Here is a 19,425-nt window from a genome sequence, read left to right on the forward strand (position 1 = left end):
GAGACCTTCTTAGTGTAAGAGTTTTAGATGGGGCTGAATTTGTTAAGTGTATCCAGGAAGGTTTCCTAAATCAATATGTGGACTTCCCAACGAGGGGAAAGGCCATACGAGACATGGTGTTGGGTAATGAGCCTGGCTAGGACAGTGACCTTTCAGTGGGTGAATAGTTAGGGAAAAGTGACCCGAATTCCTTATCTTTCAGGATAGCTATAGATAAGAATGGTGGGTACGGTCGTTGTGGGAGAGCTTTAAATTGGAGTCGGGCAAATTATGAGGGCATTAGGCAGGAACTTAGAAGCGTTATTTGAAACACCTTTTCTCTGGCCAGTCCACATCAGAGACGTGGAGGGTGTTTGAAGATCAATTACACAGAGTGCAGGAAAGGTATGCTTCTGTTAGAAGGAAGGACAGAGATGGAAAGATAATAGAACCTTGGATGTCCGGAGAGGTGATGAATTTAGTTAAGAATCTTCAGAAGTCAGGATCAAATGAAGCACATGAGGAGTAAAAAGAAGCCAGGAAAGAACTAAAGAAGGGAATTAGAAAAGGCAGGAGGGGCCATGAAAACTCCTTGGCAAGTAGGATTAAGGTGAATCCAAAGGCATTCACTTAAGAGCAAAAGGGTAAGAGAGAAAAGATTAACTATGAAAGGAAGCTAGCAAATAATATCAAAGAGGATACTAAAAGCTTTTTCAAGTATATAAAGAGTAAAAGACAGGTGAGAGTAGATATAGGACTGATAGAAAATGACGCTGGAGAAATTGTAATGGGAGCTAAGGAGATGGCGGAGGAACTGAACGAGTATTTTGCATCAGTCTTCACCAAGGAAGACATCAACAGTATACCGGACACTCAAGGGTGGCAGGGAAGAGAAGTGTGCGCAGTCACATTTACGACAGAGAAAGTACTCTGGAAGCTGAATAGTCCAAAGGTAGATAAATCTCCTGGACCTGATGGAATGCACCTTCGTGTTCTGAAGGAAGTAGCTGTGGAGATTGCGGAGGCATTAGCGATGATCTTTCAAAAGTCGACAGATCCTGGCATGATTCCGGAGGACTGGAAGATGGCAAATGTCACTCTGCTATTTAAGAAGGGGGCAAGGAAGCAAAAAGGAAATTATAGACCTGTTAGCTTGACATCGGTGGTTGGGAAGTTGGAGTCGATTGTCAAGGATGAGGTTACAGAGTACCTGGAGGCATATGACAAGATAGGCAGAACTCAGCATGGATTCCTTAAAGGAAAATCCTGCCTGACAAACCTATTACAATTTTTTGAGGAAATTACCAGTAGGCTAGACAAGGGAGATGCAGTGGATGTTGTATATTTGGATTGTCAGAAGACCTTTGACAAGGTGCCACACATGAGGCTACTTAACAAGATAAGAAAGTTATCATACGTGAATAGAGCATTGGCTGATTGGCAGGAAACAGAGAGTGGGAATAAAGGGATCCTATTCTGGTTGGCTGCCGGTTACCAGTGGTGTTCCACAGGGGTCCGTGTTGGGGCCGCTTCTTTTTACATTGTACATCAACGATTTGGATTATGGAATATAAATGGCTTTGTGGCTAAGTTTGCTGATGATACGAAGATAGGTGGAGGGGCCGATAGTGCTGAGGAAACAGAGATTCTGCAGAGAGACTTGGATAGATTGGAAGAATGGGCAAAGAAGTGGCAAATGAAATACAATGTTGGAAAGTGTATGGTTATGCATTTTGGCAGAAGAAATAAATGGGCAGACTATTATTTAAATGGAGAAAAAATTCAAAGTTCTGAGATGCGACGGGACTTGGGAGTCCTCGTACCGGATACCCTTAAGGTTAACCTCCAGGTTGAGTCGGTAGTGAAGAAGGCAAATGCAATGTTGGCATTCATTTCTAGAGGAATAGCGTATAGGAGCAGGGACGTGATGTTGAGGCTCTATAAGGCGCTGGTGAGACCTCACTTGGAGTACTGTGGACAGTTTTTGTCTCCTTATTTAAGAAAGGATGTGCTGACATTGGAGAGGGTACAGAGAAGATTCACTAGAATGATTCCAGGAATGAGAGGGTTAACATATGGGGAACGTTTGTCCACTGTTGGACTGTATTCTTTGGAGTTTAGAAGAATGAGGGGGGACCTCATAAAAACATTTCGAATGTTGAAAGGCATGGACAGAGTGGATGTGGCAAAGTTGCTTCCCATGATGGGGGAGTCTAGTACAAGAGGGCATAACTTAAGGATTGAAGGGCGCCCATTCAGAACAGAAATGCAAAGAAATTTTTTTAGTCAGAGGGTGGTGAATCTATGGAATTTGTTGCCACGGGCAACAGTGGAGGCCAAGTCATTGGGTATATTTAAGGCAGAGATTGATAGGTATCTGAGTAGCCAGGGCATCAAAGGTTATGGTGAGAAGGCGGGGGAGTGGGACTAAAGGGGAGAATGGATCAGCTCATGATAAAATGGCGAAGCAGACTCGATGGGCCGAATGGCCGACTTTTGCTCCTTTGTCTTATGGATAACTAGGGGGAGGGTGAGATCACTCAAGGATAAAGGGAGGAACATTTTGCTTGGATGCAGAGAATATGAGTGCAGTACTAAATGAGTACTTTGCTTAAGTATTTACTGTACCACAGAAAAGGATATGGAAGACCAGGAGATCAGTGCTGAATGTATAAATGCATTAGGCTATTTAGAGGTCAAGGAGGAGGAAGTGTTGGGCCTCCTAAGGAATATTAAGGTGGATAAGTCCCCAGGATGTTATGGGATTTACCTCAGGTTATTGAAGGAGGCAAGAGACAAGATTATTGAGCCCTTAACCAGTATCTTTGCGTCCTCTCTAGCTGTAGGCAAGGTCCCAGGGGACTGACAATTGGCTAATGTTGTACCTCTATTTAAGAAGGGAACAAAGGAAAATCCTGGGAACTTAGACCAGTGAGGCTCAGCTTAGTTAAAGGGAAATTGCTGGAGAAAATTCTTGGGGATGGGATAGATGAGCATTTGGAAACTCATGGCCTAATTAGAAAGAGCCAGCGTAGCTTTGTGCATGGGAGGTCGTACCATACCAACTTGATTGAGTTTTTTGACAAGGTGATGAGAGAGATTGATGAGGTTAGGGCAGTTGGTGTTGTCTGTATGGATTTTAGTAAGGCATTTGACAAGGTCCCTCGTGGGAGGCTAATCCAGAAGATTAAGATGTACAGGATCTGCAGTGAATTAGCTGTTTGGATTCAGAACTGGCTTGCAATAGAAGATAGAGGGTAGTGGTTGAAGAGACTTATTCGAGCTGGAGGACTGTAATTAGTAGAGTTCCACAGGGATCTGTGCAGGGACCTCTGCCGTTTGCGACATATACAGATGACCTGGATGAAAATGTAAATGGGTGGGTTAGTAAATTTGAAGATGTTCCCACGATTGGTGGAGTTGTGGATAATGTAGAAGACTGGCAAAGAATATAGCACGATATAGACAACTTGCAGATATGAGCTGTTTAACTCAGATTTAACTCGGGTGGAGTTTACCTCAGAAAAATGTGAGGTATTGCACCTTGACAGGACAAATGCAAGGAGACAGTATACTGTTAATGGGGAAGTCCTTAATAGTGATGCTGAGCAGAGAGATCCTGGGATCCAAATTCACAGCTCCTTGAAAGTGGCTCCACGGGTCAATAAGGTGGTTAAGAAGGCTTATGGAATGCTTGCATATAGTAGTCAAGGCACTGAGTTCAAATGTCAGGAGGTTATGTTGCAACTTCATGAAACTCTGGTTAGGCCACATCTGGAGTACTGCATACAGTTCTGGTCGCCCCTTTATAGGAGGGCGCTGCTTGATTCGGAGGACATGCGTTATCACGAGAGGCTAGATAAACTTGGGTTGTTTTCTCTGGAGCGTTGGAGGCTGAGGGGAGATCTGATAAAGGTTTACAAGATTATGAGAGGCATAGACAGAGTGGACGGAGAGTATCTGTTTCCCAGGGTAATAGTGTCTAATACCAGATGACAAGCAGTAAAGATGAGAGGGTGCAGGCTCAAGGGCACTGTGAGGGGTAACTTTTTTACTTGGAGAGTTGTGGATGCCTGGAATGCACTGCCTGGTGGTAGAGGCAAATACAGTAGAGGCTTTTAAGAGATGTTTAGATGGGCACATGGATGTAAGGAAGATGGAGGGATAGGGACATTGTGTGGTTAGGAGGGATTAGTGTTTGGGTGTGTTTGATGTGCTTTTTAGCTTCTCGGCACAACATTGTGCATGGAATGGCCTGTTCCCATTTCCCTTCTCTCCTATGTTGTATGCAAGAACAAACAGAAAGGACATGCTCTAGATTTGACATATACAGCTAAATGAGCTCGGAGATGGGCATTGAAAAAGGTCCTTGTGCTTGTTCAGAAGGAATAAGGGCAAAGGTTTACAAGGCCAGCCAGCTGTAATGGTGGTGGGGATGGGAGGATGGAAGAAACAAGACAGGAATTGTCAAGTGAACAACTGGTGGAACACATGGATAACATGAGATCACAAAGGGTATGATGTAAAATGGAGAAACTAAGGTAACGCTGAGAAATGTACAAAGTTGTAATACGTCACCTGGGAATCAAAAGAAAATCAATAATCTGAAAAGGGAAAGAAAATAGAAATTTCAATGTCAAAGGTTTGAATAGAGATTAGCATGACTTTAAAATCAAAGACATCTTTAAAATGACACCACATAAAACACAGCCTGGAATCTCAGTTATCAGTGTGTTTACATTTCTTTTAATATCACAGTAGCTAGTACAGTGAAATGTAGTGTAAAAAGATTGAAAGATAATTTATATAAAAATACCTGTCTCCACCATTTCATATTTTATTAACAGCACAATCTAACACAAGGGTAAAAGGATTATGATGAATTTGTATGGCAATTTTGGACCACATTTACAGCAATGCATTGTGTTTTAGTTCCTTCATTGTTGAAAGAACGTTACAGCTGCCAAGAACATGATTTAAATATGCAGGATGATTCCAAAGAATCACAAATTATATGAATTAAACACTTTTCCCTTTTGTTGGCTGGCCAGATACATTGCCCTACACTAAAATATGGAATTTTTACAAAAGAGTGCAAAGAGAAGTTAGGATTTAATATAGTCTTTACCTTTTTTTACAAGTATAGGAAACGTTGCTGCAGGATTGAGTTGAAGTAGAAAGCATTGTGCTTTTAAGAACATGCTCAAAAGTATGAACTATTAACACCTAAAGGAAGAGCAAACCAAGAGAACTGATTTGCTTTGATCGAGCAAAGTGACATTATCGACGCAAAAAGCCAAATTTGATAAACTTCTGTTATATTATGTTCCCAAAGTTTTTTCCAAAAATAATTATTTTGCATCACATTAGCTTAAGCCCACAAATGTTAATCTCTTACAAAGTAACATCTACAGCTTTTCACTCCATTTGTAATAAATGTATTCTCATTTGCATGTTTATGTATTGTACTTTTCTGAGTCTGCAGCTAACTCCTCAACCTCTCCAGTCTTCTCTTGTCTTCTTCAAAGAGAATGGTGGGGCAACAGTGGACTAGGATTTCACTTGCAAGAAGTAGTCTTCTGTAATCATTAATGGTCAGCAGTTTGTGAAAAGTCATCAGATGATCCACCATCTCTGAATATATCTTTCTTGGAGTCTTCTTAAGTCATGCCATAATTAAAATGTCTTTTGTTACATTAAGAATTAACATTACAGGGGATTGCACAAAAAATGGTGTGCAGTTAATTAGACAGATGATGCATCACATGAAGGTCATTGTGTAATTTGGCTATAACCAGATGTACATTGACAAGGTTCACCTACAGAACATTATACCGTGAACTTGGCACAGTTGGGAGAACAGATGGGCCACACTACTGCACATTTCTGTCTCCTATGGTTGTGAAGTCCTTCTGCAAGAAAAACCCATATTGAGTCCACAGATGGCTATTGTGACATTTTTTCGCATCCCATCCTGCCCACAATCCCAGTTCCATCCATCAAACCACCATGTGGAGCCACCCTGCTAATATATCAACATGAGCAAGCAGAACAGTTTATTATTTGGTTAAATTCTTGATATCTTACCTATACTCTGAAGTTAAACCATTAGACATAGGGGCAGAAATAGGCCATTCGAACTGTTGTGGCTGCTCTACATTCAATCATGGCTAATTTATTACCAGTCTCAACCCCATTCTCCTGCCTTCTCCCCATAACCTTTGGCACCCTTACTAATCAAGAATCTTACCTACTTCCACTTTAAATATACTGAATGACTTGGTCTGCAATGAATTCCACAGATGCACTGCCCTTCAGCTAAAGAAATTCCTCTTCATCTCATCTAAAGTGCTATCTTCTATACTGAGGATGTGCCTTCTGATCCTAGACTCCCCCACTGTAGGAAACATCCTCTTCACGTCCACAAGTTAAAGCAAACTGCATTGAAACAAAAGTAAATATTTGATGGTAGTTGAGGTTAAAAATATTTATTTCTACTGTAAAAAAAAAGGATAGATAACCTGTATTAGTTTTTGAATCATTAATGTAAAATATATGTGTTCTTCTTTTCCCTATGTCAACCCTTCAAGTATTAGACTGTACCGTCAATGTTACACTGTTATAATTTTCAGGAATGTTTTAGAATCTGATCTGGAGCAGTATTTTTGCCACATGAGGACATCAAAGTTTTCATACACAGCAACACACTTCCAGCATCTGCAGAATATCTTGTGTTTCTCATACATAGGTTGTCTTATTGGTAAAATTTACGAATCCCATCCACACACACATTGCAGAAGTTTTCCATTCAAAACGAAGCACCATACCTACTGATTTCAGAAGCAGATGTTTCCAAGTGGAATAAACCTTTAAATGTGGCACAAGTTGATTAAATTGCTTTAGCAATCACTTTTAGGAACTTTTGCTTCATATATACAGATACAGAGTAAAATTAAGAATAAAATTATGCTAAACCTTCACAAATTACTGGTTAGGCATTACAATAAGTATCATGTCTAGTTATGAGCACCATACTGTAGGAAGGAGGATGACTATGGGGTTTATTAGTCTATACAAGCAATGAAAAGACCATAGAAGCCATGTTTGGATCTCCTAAAAAGAGATTAAAATGAGAATTGATACAGGTATTCAAGGCGATGTTGGGGAGTAAATGTTTCCATTAGCAGTGAGATTGGTAACCAGAGCTTGCAACTTCAAAGTAACTGGAAAAGCACAACCCAGAAGTTTCAATGAGGTAAAATTTAATTGGTTGTTTGCTACAATAATGTGTAACTTGTTAGAAATGGATTCAACATTAACTTTTGAAAGAAAATTGGATAAGCAACAGAGATTGCTGAGGTAGGTGGAAAAAGCAAAAGATTGGAACTAATTGGATGGATTCTTCAAAGAACTGGAACAGGCAGAAAAAACAAATAGCTTCCTCCTTTGTTTTTAAAGTCCATGAATGTGTATCATTAATATTAAATGATAAACTGGTTTTGACTATAGTCACTGCTATTCAGATATTACAGTTTAGTGTCCAACTTAGTGACAATAATGTATTTAGTTCACAAAATTAAGTTCTACAACCCAAACACTGTATTTGATCATTTTAACATTCAGTTTCTGCCTTAATTTGCAACAATTTTCACATTGTTGCAAGAAAAGAGGCGAACCCAAACGCAGGACACAGGCACGGAGATTGAGTTAGGATGCAGACACGGGCGTGAGTGTTGAATGGCAAACAGGAGGGAGTGCAGGAAGGCAGGAGACAGGCAGAACTTATCTTGACATGGAGCGTAGAAAGGAAAGCGGCAGACAAAACTTTTCTTAGCACGGAGAGACGGAGTTACACAGTTAAACCTCAGTGCTGAAGTAAAACTTAGAACACACAATCCTAAGCAGCCGGGAAACTTTAATTACCACACTAGGAAAACCAACGATCTGGCAACTAGTGGGTGCAAAGCCGGGGTTCTTATGCTGCAGGTCTTGCTGAAAACCAGGTGTGCCACCATCAAAGGAAATTAGGAGAAAATGGGGAATTAATGGTCGGAACCATGGCACAATCAAAGGGAATTAGGAGAAAATGGGGGATTAGTAGTTGGGACAGTGACAGAACCCCACCCAACGGGAGCCTCCAGGCTAACCACCAGGGTTGTCTGGATTGTCTTGATGGAAATCTCGGATGAGGGAAGGGTTATGAAGTGGATGGCTTTGGAGAAATGGTCCACCACGGTGAGTACAGCAGTGTTCCCATGTGAAGGGGGTAGTCCAGTAACGAAATCCAGAGCAACGTGAGACCAAGGGCAGCTAGGGACAGGTAGGGGATGAAGCAGCCCAGCAGGTGGCCGATGGGAGATTTTACTGCGGGCACACACAGAACAGGCAGAGACGAAGGAGCAAGTGTCAGCGTCCATGGTGGGCCACCAGAAATGTCGCTTCAGAAGGGACAGAGTTCGATCGATTGTGGGATGGCAGGCAAACCGGGAAGTGTGCCCCCACTGGAGAATCTGAGACCGAACAGAGTCAGGCACGAAGAGGCGACTGGGGGGTCCGTCCAGATGATGAATGGATGTTCAGCTCCCTCCAGCCAGCAACTCCCAATTCCCAACATCGTAGTTCCGTTCGGCCGGGGATAGACAGCAAGAGAAGAAGGCGCAGGGATGGAGTTTTTGGTCTGGGACGAAGCGTTGGGAGAGGACCGCTGCCATCCCAGAGTCGGAGGCATCGACTTCCACAATGAATTGGCGAGAGGGGTCGGGTTGGACCAGGATGGGAGTGGAGGTGAAACGCCTCTTCAGCTCCGAGAAGGCTGAGTCCGCTTCGGGGGTCCAGTGAAAAGGGGTCACAGGAGAGGTGAGTTGAATAAGGGGTGCTGCCACCGGGCTGTAATCCCTGATGAAGCAACGGTAGAAGTTTGCGAACTCCAGAAATCGCTGGAGTTGTTGGAGCGTCGTGGGTTTTGGCCACTCTGCCACCGCCCGGATCTTTTCAGGATCCTCCGTCACTTGCCTGCTCTCGATGATATACTCCAGGAAACTGACAGAACGGGCATGGAACTCGCACTTCTCTGCCTTAACGAATAGCTTGTTCTCCAAAAGCCTCTGAAAAACTTGACGGACATGGTGGGTGTGTTCCTGAAGACTATGGGAGATTAGGATGTTGTCCAAATAAATGAAAATGAAACGGTTAATAAGGTCCCTAAGGACGTCATTTACGCGGGCTTGGAAGATGGTGGGGGCATGGGTGAGACTGAATGGCATGACCAGATATTTGAAATGACCGAGGGGGGTATTAAAAGCTGTTTTCCATTAATCTCCCTCCCTTATCCTGACCAGGTGATAGGCATTCCGCAGGTCCAACTTAGAGAAAATTGTGGCTCCGTGAAGGGGCTTGAAAGCAGAGTTGATGAGGGGCAGGGGATACTTATTCTTTATGGTGATGCTGCTCAGGCCACGGTAGTCAATGCAGGGTCACAGTGAGCCGTCTTTCTTCCCCACAAAGAAAAAAACCTGCTCCTACAGGGGAAGATGAGGGTTGGATAATGCCAGCCGCGAGAGAGGCTTGTTCTGGTGGGAGGCGGTAATGAGTGCCACGGGGTGGCCAAAGGTGGTGGACAACCAGTTCTTTCTCTATGGTGTTCTCGGGGGCGATTGTCCAACCTGGTGGCCAGGGAGATCAAGGAATCCAGGCTGTCAGTATCGTCTCTTGCCGCTAACTCGTCTTTCACCATGTCACCGAGACCGTTCCGAAATACCCCTTGGAGTGCCTCATCATTCCACCCCGATTTGGCCGTTAACGTCCAGAACTCCGCGGAATATTCGGCAACACTGCGTGAGCCCTGAGGGAGAGTGAGTAGACACTTGGTGGCGTCTTTACCACGGACGGGGTGGTCAAAGATCTTTCTCATTTCCGCGATAAAGGTGGCGAAGGAAGAGCAGATATCCGGTTGGTTATCCCAAACAGCTGCGGCCCATGCTAATGCACTTCCCTGCAAGAACCCCATGATATAAGCAATCTTTGACTTATCCGTGGAGTACGTGGACAACTGCTGTTCGAACACCAAGGAGCACTGAAGAAGGAAGGCCCAGCACTTCCCCAAATCCCCAGCGTAGTGCTCCGGTTCAGGTACGTGAGGCTCTCTTGGCGGGGATGTTGCTGGCACGTGGGGGGTTGCTGCTACAGGCTGTCTGGGCTGGTTAGTCAGGGTTCCAGGAGTGGGTTGACTAAAATGAGTGGATACACAGTCCACCTGGTCACCGATCTGCGTGACGTGAGCAGACAGGGAACGGAGGTTCTCCATGACCCCCCGGAGGAGTTGGTCGTGCTGTCCCAGTAGGGAACCCTGGCTGGCGAGGGCTTGTTGAAGGGTATTTGTGTCTGCTGGGTCCACAGTGGCCAGATTGTTCTGTTGCAATGAACAAGGTGAACCCAAATTCAGGACACAGGCACAGAGATTGAGTTAGGATGCAGACGCAGGCATGAGCGTTGAACGGCAAACAGGAGGGAGTGCAGGGGGCAGGTAGAACTTATTTTGAGCAACACTTACAGTGCGCTGGAGGAACTCAGCAGGTCGGGCAGCATCAGTGGAAACGATGAGTCAACGTTTCGGGCCAGAACCCGTTGTCAGGACTGAAGAATGAAGGAGGAGGAAAGACTTGAAGAATGTTTGTAGGTTTGGTTGAAAGACCAGTAATTTGAAAGACAAAGGGGTGGGGGAGGGGAAGCATCGACCTCATAGGCTGGAAACCAATGGGTAGTAGAAGATGGAGGTGGAACCATGAGGGAGGTGATAGGCAGCTGGGGGAGGGGGCAGAGTGAAATAGGGATAGAGGAAGGGAGGGGGAGGTTATTACCGGAAGTTGGAGGATTCTATGTTCATACCAAAGGGCTGGAGACTACCTAGACAGTATATGAGGTGTTGCTCCTCCAACCTGAGTTTAGCCTCATCATGGCAGTAGAGGAGACCATGTATGGACATATCTGAATGGGAGTGGGAAGCAGAGTTGAAGTGGGTGGCTACCGGGAGATCCTGTCTGTTGTAGCTCAAGAACTTATCTTGACACGGAGCATAGAAAGTGGCAGACAAAACTTTTCTTAGCACAGAGAGATGGAGTTACACAGGTAAACCTCAGTGCTGAAGTAAAACTTAGAATACTTATCTTGACATGAAGAGACTGAGTTTCACTGGTAAATCTCGGTACTGAACCAAAACTTAGAACACACAATCCTAAGCGGCTGGGAAATATTAATTACCACACTGGCAAAACCAACGATCTGGCAACTAGTGGGTGAAAAGCCGGGGTTCTTATGCTGCAGGTCTTGATGAAAACCAGGTGTGCCGCCATCAAAGGAAATTAGGAGAAAATGGGGAATTAAGGATTGGAACCGTGACACACACATTATTCTGTATAAAAATACATAGGATAACTTAGTGACTGAATAATTTAGAATATTTGGGTAATGTTTAAAACATGCAAAGGTTGAATCAGAACAGTCACGTCAAATCGTTAAATCTAAACCGTGCTATCCAGATTTTCTTGGCATATCAACTCCATGTGAATGTTCACAAGTACAAAAGGAATTTTTGCACTAATTTAGCTTTAGTGTGGTGGAGCATAGGATTTTCATGAAGGCTAAGTTCATGTAGTTAGAGGCAAAAACTACTACCACCATGGGGAAAACGAGAGTTGTCCCCATGAAAGCTCTCGGCCCAAAACATCGACTATTTACTCTTTTCCATAGATGCTGCCTGGCCTGCCAAGTATCTCTAGCATTTTGAGCGTGTTGTTCTTGACCATGGGGAATCTCATCTCATTGGTTACTCAAAATTCAAGTTAATTTACTCAAACTTCAACATTGGTGCTAATAGAATCACTTGAAATTAACTAACAGGAAGAATATTTGAAATAGCATGAACATGCTAATGAAAATCTAACCATATTACCACTCCAAAAATCGCTTTTGAGGCATTGCAATCTTTTATCAAACACAACAAAAAATAACTTATGAACTGCCATTAATGTTAACATTTGAAGAACTGTAAATACAATGGTGAATAATCCCTAAATTATGTTTTGCACAATAATGTTTAATAATTTGGTTACTTTCTAAAGATTTAGACTTTGAACAATAGGATTGATTTTGCACAAAGGGAATGGTGCAGCCCACTGAATTTATGGTGGCTCCGAGAATAGTAATTCCAACAACCCCATTCCCCTGTCCTTTGCACAGTCCTGCAAGCTATGTTCCATCAATTTCTTATCCAATTCCCTGTTGAAAGGCCTGATTAGTTTCCTTTCCACCACCCTGAAGCTCTCTGTGTGAATGAAGAAACACATAACTTTTGGCCAAAGATTTTAATCTGTGGCCCCTTAAGCAATCAGCTAATGGGATTAGATTCTCTCCATTTACCTTATCTACAGCTGGCACGATCTTGTACATCTCTGTCAAATCTCCTCTCAACAGCACCTCTTCAGGGGTTTTCAGGAGATTGACAGCGGTGTACAAGATAGTGCACAGTAAATGCTGGCTTGGTCAGTGATGCCCGGATCCTGCGAATAGGTAAAGCAAGCACCATGGTTTAAGAAATTTTAACTAACCAAAGACCATGATCTCTAATGTAATTCCAGCAAATCCCTTCTACATCCTCTCCAACCTCTTAAATGAGCACAATACTAAGCTTGGCATAAATTTCTTGTTTAGTACTCAATCCCTCTATTCATAATGGCAAGAACTTACACTTCCATATTGCAAAAAGTCTTCTCAATTTGTCCTGTTACCTTCAAAGTGTTAACTGTTAAACCACAGGTGAACCTGTTCCAAAATTCATTTTAAGAGTACCCAGTCCTGAAGAAGGGTCTCAGTCTGAAACATCGACTGTTCACTCTTTTCCTCAGATGCTGCCTGGTCTGCTGAGTTCCTCCAGCATTGTGTGTGTGTTGCTCCAGATTTCCAACATCTGCTGATTTTCTCATGTTGGGAGTGTACTGTTTAGTTGTCTTCATTTTTCCATCCAGATCCCATCAGATTCCTGAAATCGACCAATCATTACCTTATTTACAGGTTTGCATTATGTGCACACCTTGAAAAGATATCTAAGACCATGTCCTCAATATAAATCTGAACAATCAGTGGTCATAATAAGGTAACCTGCAGAGCAGCTCTGCAGTCTGTTCAATAGTCGTCACCTATCTCTGGTTTCTGTCCTTCAGTCATATTTAGTCAATGCGTACAGCGACAACTCCTTTAATTTGTATTCCCAATCTCCCAAGATAATCAAATCATTGTCCCTCTAAATTTAAGTCCTGTGCATCCCAAGTTTCTTGTGATCTCTGTAATGTTCTCTATTGACATAAAAGCAATGGATGAGCATTTTCTCCGTCTTCATTCGCATAGCTGTTCCAGTTTTAATTTCCAGTACAGTACGTACCAATGTCATTGCTGTAAAACTGGGAGTTCTACCACTAAACTTAATGATTGAAGCTGAGACCCTGCTGAACTTTCTAGCAGCTGCTCCCAGTCTTCTGTGCATCTTTGCTGCAGGTTGACAAACGTAAAGGGGAAGGTCTGCTGTGCTTCCAGCAAAGTTATGGTGGCATGCTCGGAGTAGTTCCAAGAAAGTCCTAGCCTAATCCAATATATGCCTACTGTGTTGGATAGAGACCAGAAGGAAAAGACAATGGGCCTCCTCGCCCACCAGAATTCAGCTCCCCTAGGCTATGTGAGAGATACATGCAGTCTTGCTGTCTGTCCGGGATTTGTTGATTGACTGGTATTAGTGCTCCTCTCACTGTGCTCTGTCAGTGCTTTCCGTTTAGCGGCAAAACTCCAATAGAGGTTAATTGGCATCAAAGCAATGGATGACCATTTGTTCTGTTTCTCAATTTGCTTCACAGTTCCAGTTTTCATTTTGTGTGTGTGTGTGTGTGTGTGTGTGTGTGTGTGTGTGTTAATCTGGAATTCCAACACACACAGAATCTCTTGTGTTTACACCCCAACAGAGCAGTGACTGCCCAGCTTTTTTGGACTATTCTGAAGAGTTTCTCAAAGTTATCACTGGTCTATGTAAAGCTCCACAACCTTACCAGTTCTGACTGTCACTGCAGTTCACTACTTTAGCGTTTAGGAAGCAAGGTAGAAGAGTGGTCAGTGCACAGTAATAACTTTACAGCGCCAGCTGTAAAATCGATGTCCAAATCCCTCCGCTGTCTGTAATCCCTCCCCATGACCCTGTGGGTTTCCACCGGGTGCTCCGGTTTCCTCACACATTCCAAAGATGTATGAGTTCGGTTAGTAAGTTGTGGGCATGCTGTGTTGGTGCCGGAAGCACTGCAACACTGGCAGGCTGCCCCTGTACATCTCAGACTGCATTGGTCATTGACATAGGCAACACATTTCACTGTAGGTTTCAATGTTTCTGTGTATGTAACAAGTAAAGCTAATCCTTTATCTTTTTTTAAAAATGACAGATATAACTTTCTGTGGTTATTTAAGGTAGTTATCTGAGAGTCTAACACATTAAACCCGAATCCCTGTTACGTAGCAGCAGCAATAGACCACAAACTGACTCAGGGCTTAATGTTAAACCACTATATTTATTAGGATCTACTCAAAATATAGAAAATTAAACAAACTACTCTTCGAAACAGAAGTTAACAGTGTTATGCACTTGTGGCTCCTAAACTGCCAAGTTTAAGAACAGTTCTTAAAGTTTTAAGATGTCAAGCTGAAAAGTTTCAGCTATCCACGGAATAGATGAGGGAAGAAACTTGTAAATCCACATTAAAATGCAATGAGGAGACGATCACGAAGAATTCCACAGATTCTACGCTGGGAAAATGAAGTAACAGTCACAGAAGATCTCAGCCGTTGAGTTGTATTCCGAAAAACACGTAGAGATATTACAAGGTGTTTTCTCTCTTTCTCTCTCTCTCTCTCTCTCTCTCTCTCTCTCTCTCTCTCTCTCTCTCTCTCTCTCTCTCCCTCTCTCCCTCTCTCCCTCTCTCCCTCTCTTCCTCTCCTCTCCTCTCCTCTCCTCTCCTCTCCTCTCTCCCCCCCCCCCGCATTTTGTTATGCTGACGTCATACTCCCACCTTGTCCAGGGTCTTAAAGTGACGCCCACAGTAAACAAAACCCATGGTCACGTAACATCCCTTACAAATGTGCTGACTGCTTTAGTTGATAAAACCCCAGTAGTAACTGCAGAAGGGTCTCAGCCCGAAAAGTCAACTGTTTATTCATTTCCATAGATGCTGCCTGACCTGCTGAGTTCCTCCAGCATTTTGTGTGTGTTGCAGTTGTAACTGCAGTTTGTTTTTCAGGATTTCACTTGTCATTGAAATTGGGGGAAAATAATGGAAGCCACTAAGTTAAAATCAGAGTACGTGTGCTCGTTTTTGATCTGACCATCTGACCCTGAATCGCAATGAGGAATATGATGTAAATAGTACCAAAGTAGCAAAATGCATCCAAAACCAGTATTACCTGAAATCTGTCTCTCACCGCTTCATTTAAATATCCCTGTAAAACTACTTTGATTTCTCTAGTCCTGTATCTTGTTAATACATGTTGCTACTGGATAACAAGATTTAGAATCAAATCCCTCAAGTTCTTTGCCTTGTATCAAATGCATTGACATGCAATTGTTATTAAATCTCTTTGAAGCTTAGAAAAATACTGTAAACTTTTATATAGTAATTGATATCACTTCTAATTTATCATTTCAGGTCAAAATAAGCAGGAAGCTGGATGCCTTAAAATTCTCCTGACTTCAAACTTTTCATACCTTAATTTCAAAGAATCTGGTGGTGGTGGCTTTTGTATTGATCAGTGTGGAACACTGATCATGTTTGAAGTGATGTCCTAACTCAGAGATTTGGAATAACAGAAGACCCAACTAAAATGCAGACAATATGAAAGACTTCGAAGTTTTAAAACTGCACACAGTTACCAGCAAAAGTTCTGCTCTGTGTTTCAACTGTAAGTGGAAGTTTGGTGCCTAAAAGGTTGAACTAGAGTTCTGGCGCCCTCTGCAGGGTAAAGTGGAAAAGTGACTGCACAGTTTTCCTGTCAGATTGCCAACTATAATAACTGTAACTGTTCATCAACAAATTAGATTAACAGTTTATATTTAGAGGTCATTATTAAATAAGAATTTCTGCTGGATAAGATGCAAATGGTGAATTGAACCAGTGCCATGATTTTACTAGAGATTGGGTGATGCTACCAAATGTGAGCTAATTCTTGTACTAGCTCCACATTTGCCTTAATATATTCAGGACTAAGCATCTCTAAGTAAATTAAAAATGGGGTTATGGAGGATGGATGTAATAATGTTGAAACTTTTTCCCTGTCTGACTGCTGATGGAGTCTATCTTAGTCATGTTGCTACCATAGCCTCCGCAGGAGGTGCTTCAAATTCCCCTGGCTCTTCGGTAAATAATCCTCTTCATCTTTTACTGTCCCTACACAAAAAAAAATGAAGCTGTGGAAGAAATAGGCTGTAGTAGTGTATATGAATAGTTGAAAGCCTTTGTAGGTCACATGAAAAATAGATGAAAGGCAAGAACCAAGCAAACATTGGTAATAGAGTGTAGTCAAGAGACTTTTGTTTCTATGTTCCACTGCTTCCGCTGTAACCCACTAAAGCTGTCTACATTTTAATATCTGAATGTATACAGCAGCTGTTATGTTTTAACACAGGGATACATGTACATTATGTTCATTAATGCAAACTAAAGGCTAGAAATTGTATTTACTGTTATTTTTTAATGCACTGGTCTATTGATGTACTTTGTGATAACCATCTTTGTTACTATCTGTATAAAAGGAACACGATTTTATTATCTGTATTAACACTCTGTTGGTCCCATGGTGTTTTTGGAATCCAAATCTGCTATAGACTATGTCTTAAACATTATATCTTAGCTATAATTGTGGCTCATGTTTGTGCTTTCTTTGGTAGCTTGGGGGATGTTATTAAGAACTAAATTATAGTAAATTGTGCATATATTAACATTCTATACTTGCCTGATCAAACGCCTGTTCTTGCCGAGTGCTTGCATTTGATGCCAAATGTCACAGCCTGGAGTTACATTTCAGTTTATTTATCTGTGCTTGTAATACTATAGGGCACAGTGATTGTTTCATTATTTTTACATGTCACCAGAGCACTTCAACTATATCATTTTTCTTTGAGATGGAGGTTGGATGAAATGGTGAGTAAAAACATGTTTTTAATTTTTTTTGTTGATTACGTTGGGAACGGGTCCAAATACTGGGGAAAATGTTGCCTGGCAGGGAATCTACCATCTGTGCAATTATGATGTGATTCCCCCAAGGCCGGATAATGTCCAGATTGAGATCTTTATTAATACAAATAAAATTAATAGTTTATTAGGTTCTGAAAAAGCTGCATTCAATCTCAGATTTTGTTGATAACATTTGTAAAATGAAAGCCTGAACTTATTATTGGCCCCGAGATTGACTGGGCCGGCCGGTGGCAAAATGGCATTCACACCGCGCTTCGAGGCGTGTGATCCCGGTTCAAATCCGGCTGGCTCCTGCATGTTTTCCATCCGTGCTGGGTTGAGCGTCGAGCTAGCAACTCGGCCTCATTTAAAAAAAACTGAAAAATCAAAAGAAATGGCAAGATTGCCACCCAATGTGCCACAAGGCGCAGAGAGGAACAACCTGAGATAGACTGGAGATCAAAGGATAAAAATTCATCATGGGTCGATGCATAAAACATCCACGTCCACAAACACAACCCAACTTGGAAGTGCTTCATTTACTGGAAAGTTGAATCAGCACATTGCACTCTGGAATGAATTTTAAACTGTGTGCAATGCAGTGACCATTTAGAGTTACCAATTGTTTTTCAATCTCTGAACAATAGTAACTGTGTGGCCTCTCATGGTATGCTCGGCTTGGTCTATTCATTGAGTTCAGTGGAGTAAAATATGATGACTCACACTCAAGGTGAATTTCTACTTCAAAGGATGTATCACAATTATCAAAGTTACAGGGACCATATTAAGAATGATTTATTTTCATTTCATAATTTGTAAGGATTATAAGAATCATTAGTAAGAAATATATCACTAAACAATGACTTTGCCCTACATTATTAAGCCAATTGTTTTGATTGTCAATATATACCACAGGCAGGTTGCCAGAAGGAACAGTTGGAAAATAGATTTTCACCTTCACTACCAGCTGAAAACAATGGCAAGAAAACCTGGCAGCTCTTTAAAGGCTAGATCATCATTTTCACCAGATTAGTGGCCAGGTGGTGGAAATAGAACACTATTCTTTCTTTTTGTTACATATTTTAATGAAATATTTATTTTTATAATTGTAGATAATGTTACGGAAATTTTATTTCATGTTCAATTATAAAAGTAAATTTGAAGACTGATGGATTTACATCGATGAAGAAAATCGATGACTGGAATCAAATTTAGTGCTATTATTTGCCTCTTAATGTCTGACTTTTATTGTCTAATCTCTTCTTTGAAGGGGAGCATAATCCCTGTTTACTTGAACGCCCTTGTGCTGTCGGCACTTTTGAAAAAGCCTTTTTATTTGAATGAAATAAATTTTTTCAGGATTACCAAGTTGTTGTGGGAAATGGTTTAATATTCTATTACAGTAGTGTACAAGGGTATATGTTTACCTTTAAAATGTACCAATATTTTCTTTCACTAACATCAATGACAACTGATCATTTGCCTCTTTTGTCAACAGCTGCGAAATCAATTCACAGGTAATTATAAACTCCAAGTGAATGACAAACTGATGGAATGGGAGAAATTTCTCTTGTTCCTCGTCAGTCATATCAATGTTAATTTTTAATAGTACCACATCTGATAGAATTATAGATTCCCTCAGTTAGATTGAACCTAATGTTGTTCATTCAAGCAAAGCAAGTTACCATTCCCTTGCTTCAGTGATCTATCTTGACATTAACCTTGGTAACTACAGCTATTTTACTTGCTACTTCCATGCACATGATCTTATGATGCCAAGTTTTAGTCCAATGATTTGTTCCAGTCTCTAGACAAATAAATATGCTCTTCATTTTAAACTTATATTGAAGGAAGAGGGCCATTTTTCACTTCACATTCATGACAGATGTGTTGCAGGAGGTAACTCACTCCATTTTAACTCAGCTGTCCAAAGGTGGGGGGAAAATATAAGAACAGAAATACCTCTTTTAAGCATATAGGATGTCTTGGGTGTCATCTAAGCATTGTGAGATAGGGAAAATCATTCGCATTAAAGTTTAAGGTTCAAAGCAAATTTTATTGTCAAAGTACATATACGTCACCTGAGATTCATTTTCTTGTGGGCATACTCAGCAAATCTCTAGACTAGCAACTATAAAAGGATCAATGAAAGATCAACCAGAGTGCAGGAGACAACAAACTGTGCAAATGCAAA

At 41.7% G+C, this 19,425-nt stretch overlaps 1 protein-coding gene across 1 annotated transcript in view; it reads left to right on the forward strand.

Annotated features, from left to right (window-relative positions):
- nkain2 (sodium/potassium transporting ATPase interacting 2) overlaps nt 1-18,554 on the forward strand; it is a 663,645-nt gene extending 645,091 nt beyond the window's left edge. The window contains exon 7 of the mRNA XM_063034222.1: nt 15,708-18,554. Within this exon, the coding sequence (XP_062890292.1) occupies nt 15,708-15,717 (10 nt within the window). The 3' untranslated portion in view covers nt 15,718-18,554. The remainder of the gene's footprint in view (nt 1-15,707) is intronic.
- The last annotated feature ends 871 nt before the right edge of the window (nt 18,555-19,425 follow it).

Source organism: Mobula hypostoma, chromosome 2 (assembly GCF_963921235.1).
Source record: "Mobula hypostoma chromosome 2, sMobHyp1.1, whole genome shotgun sequence".
NCBI classification, from domain to species: Eukaryota; Metazoa; Chordata; class Chondrichthyes; order Myliobatiformes; family Myliobatidae; genus Mobula; species Mobula hypostoma.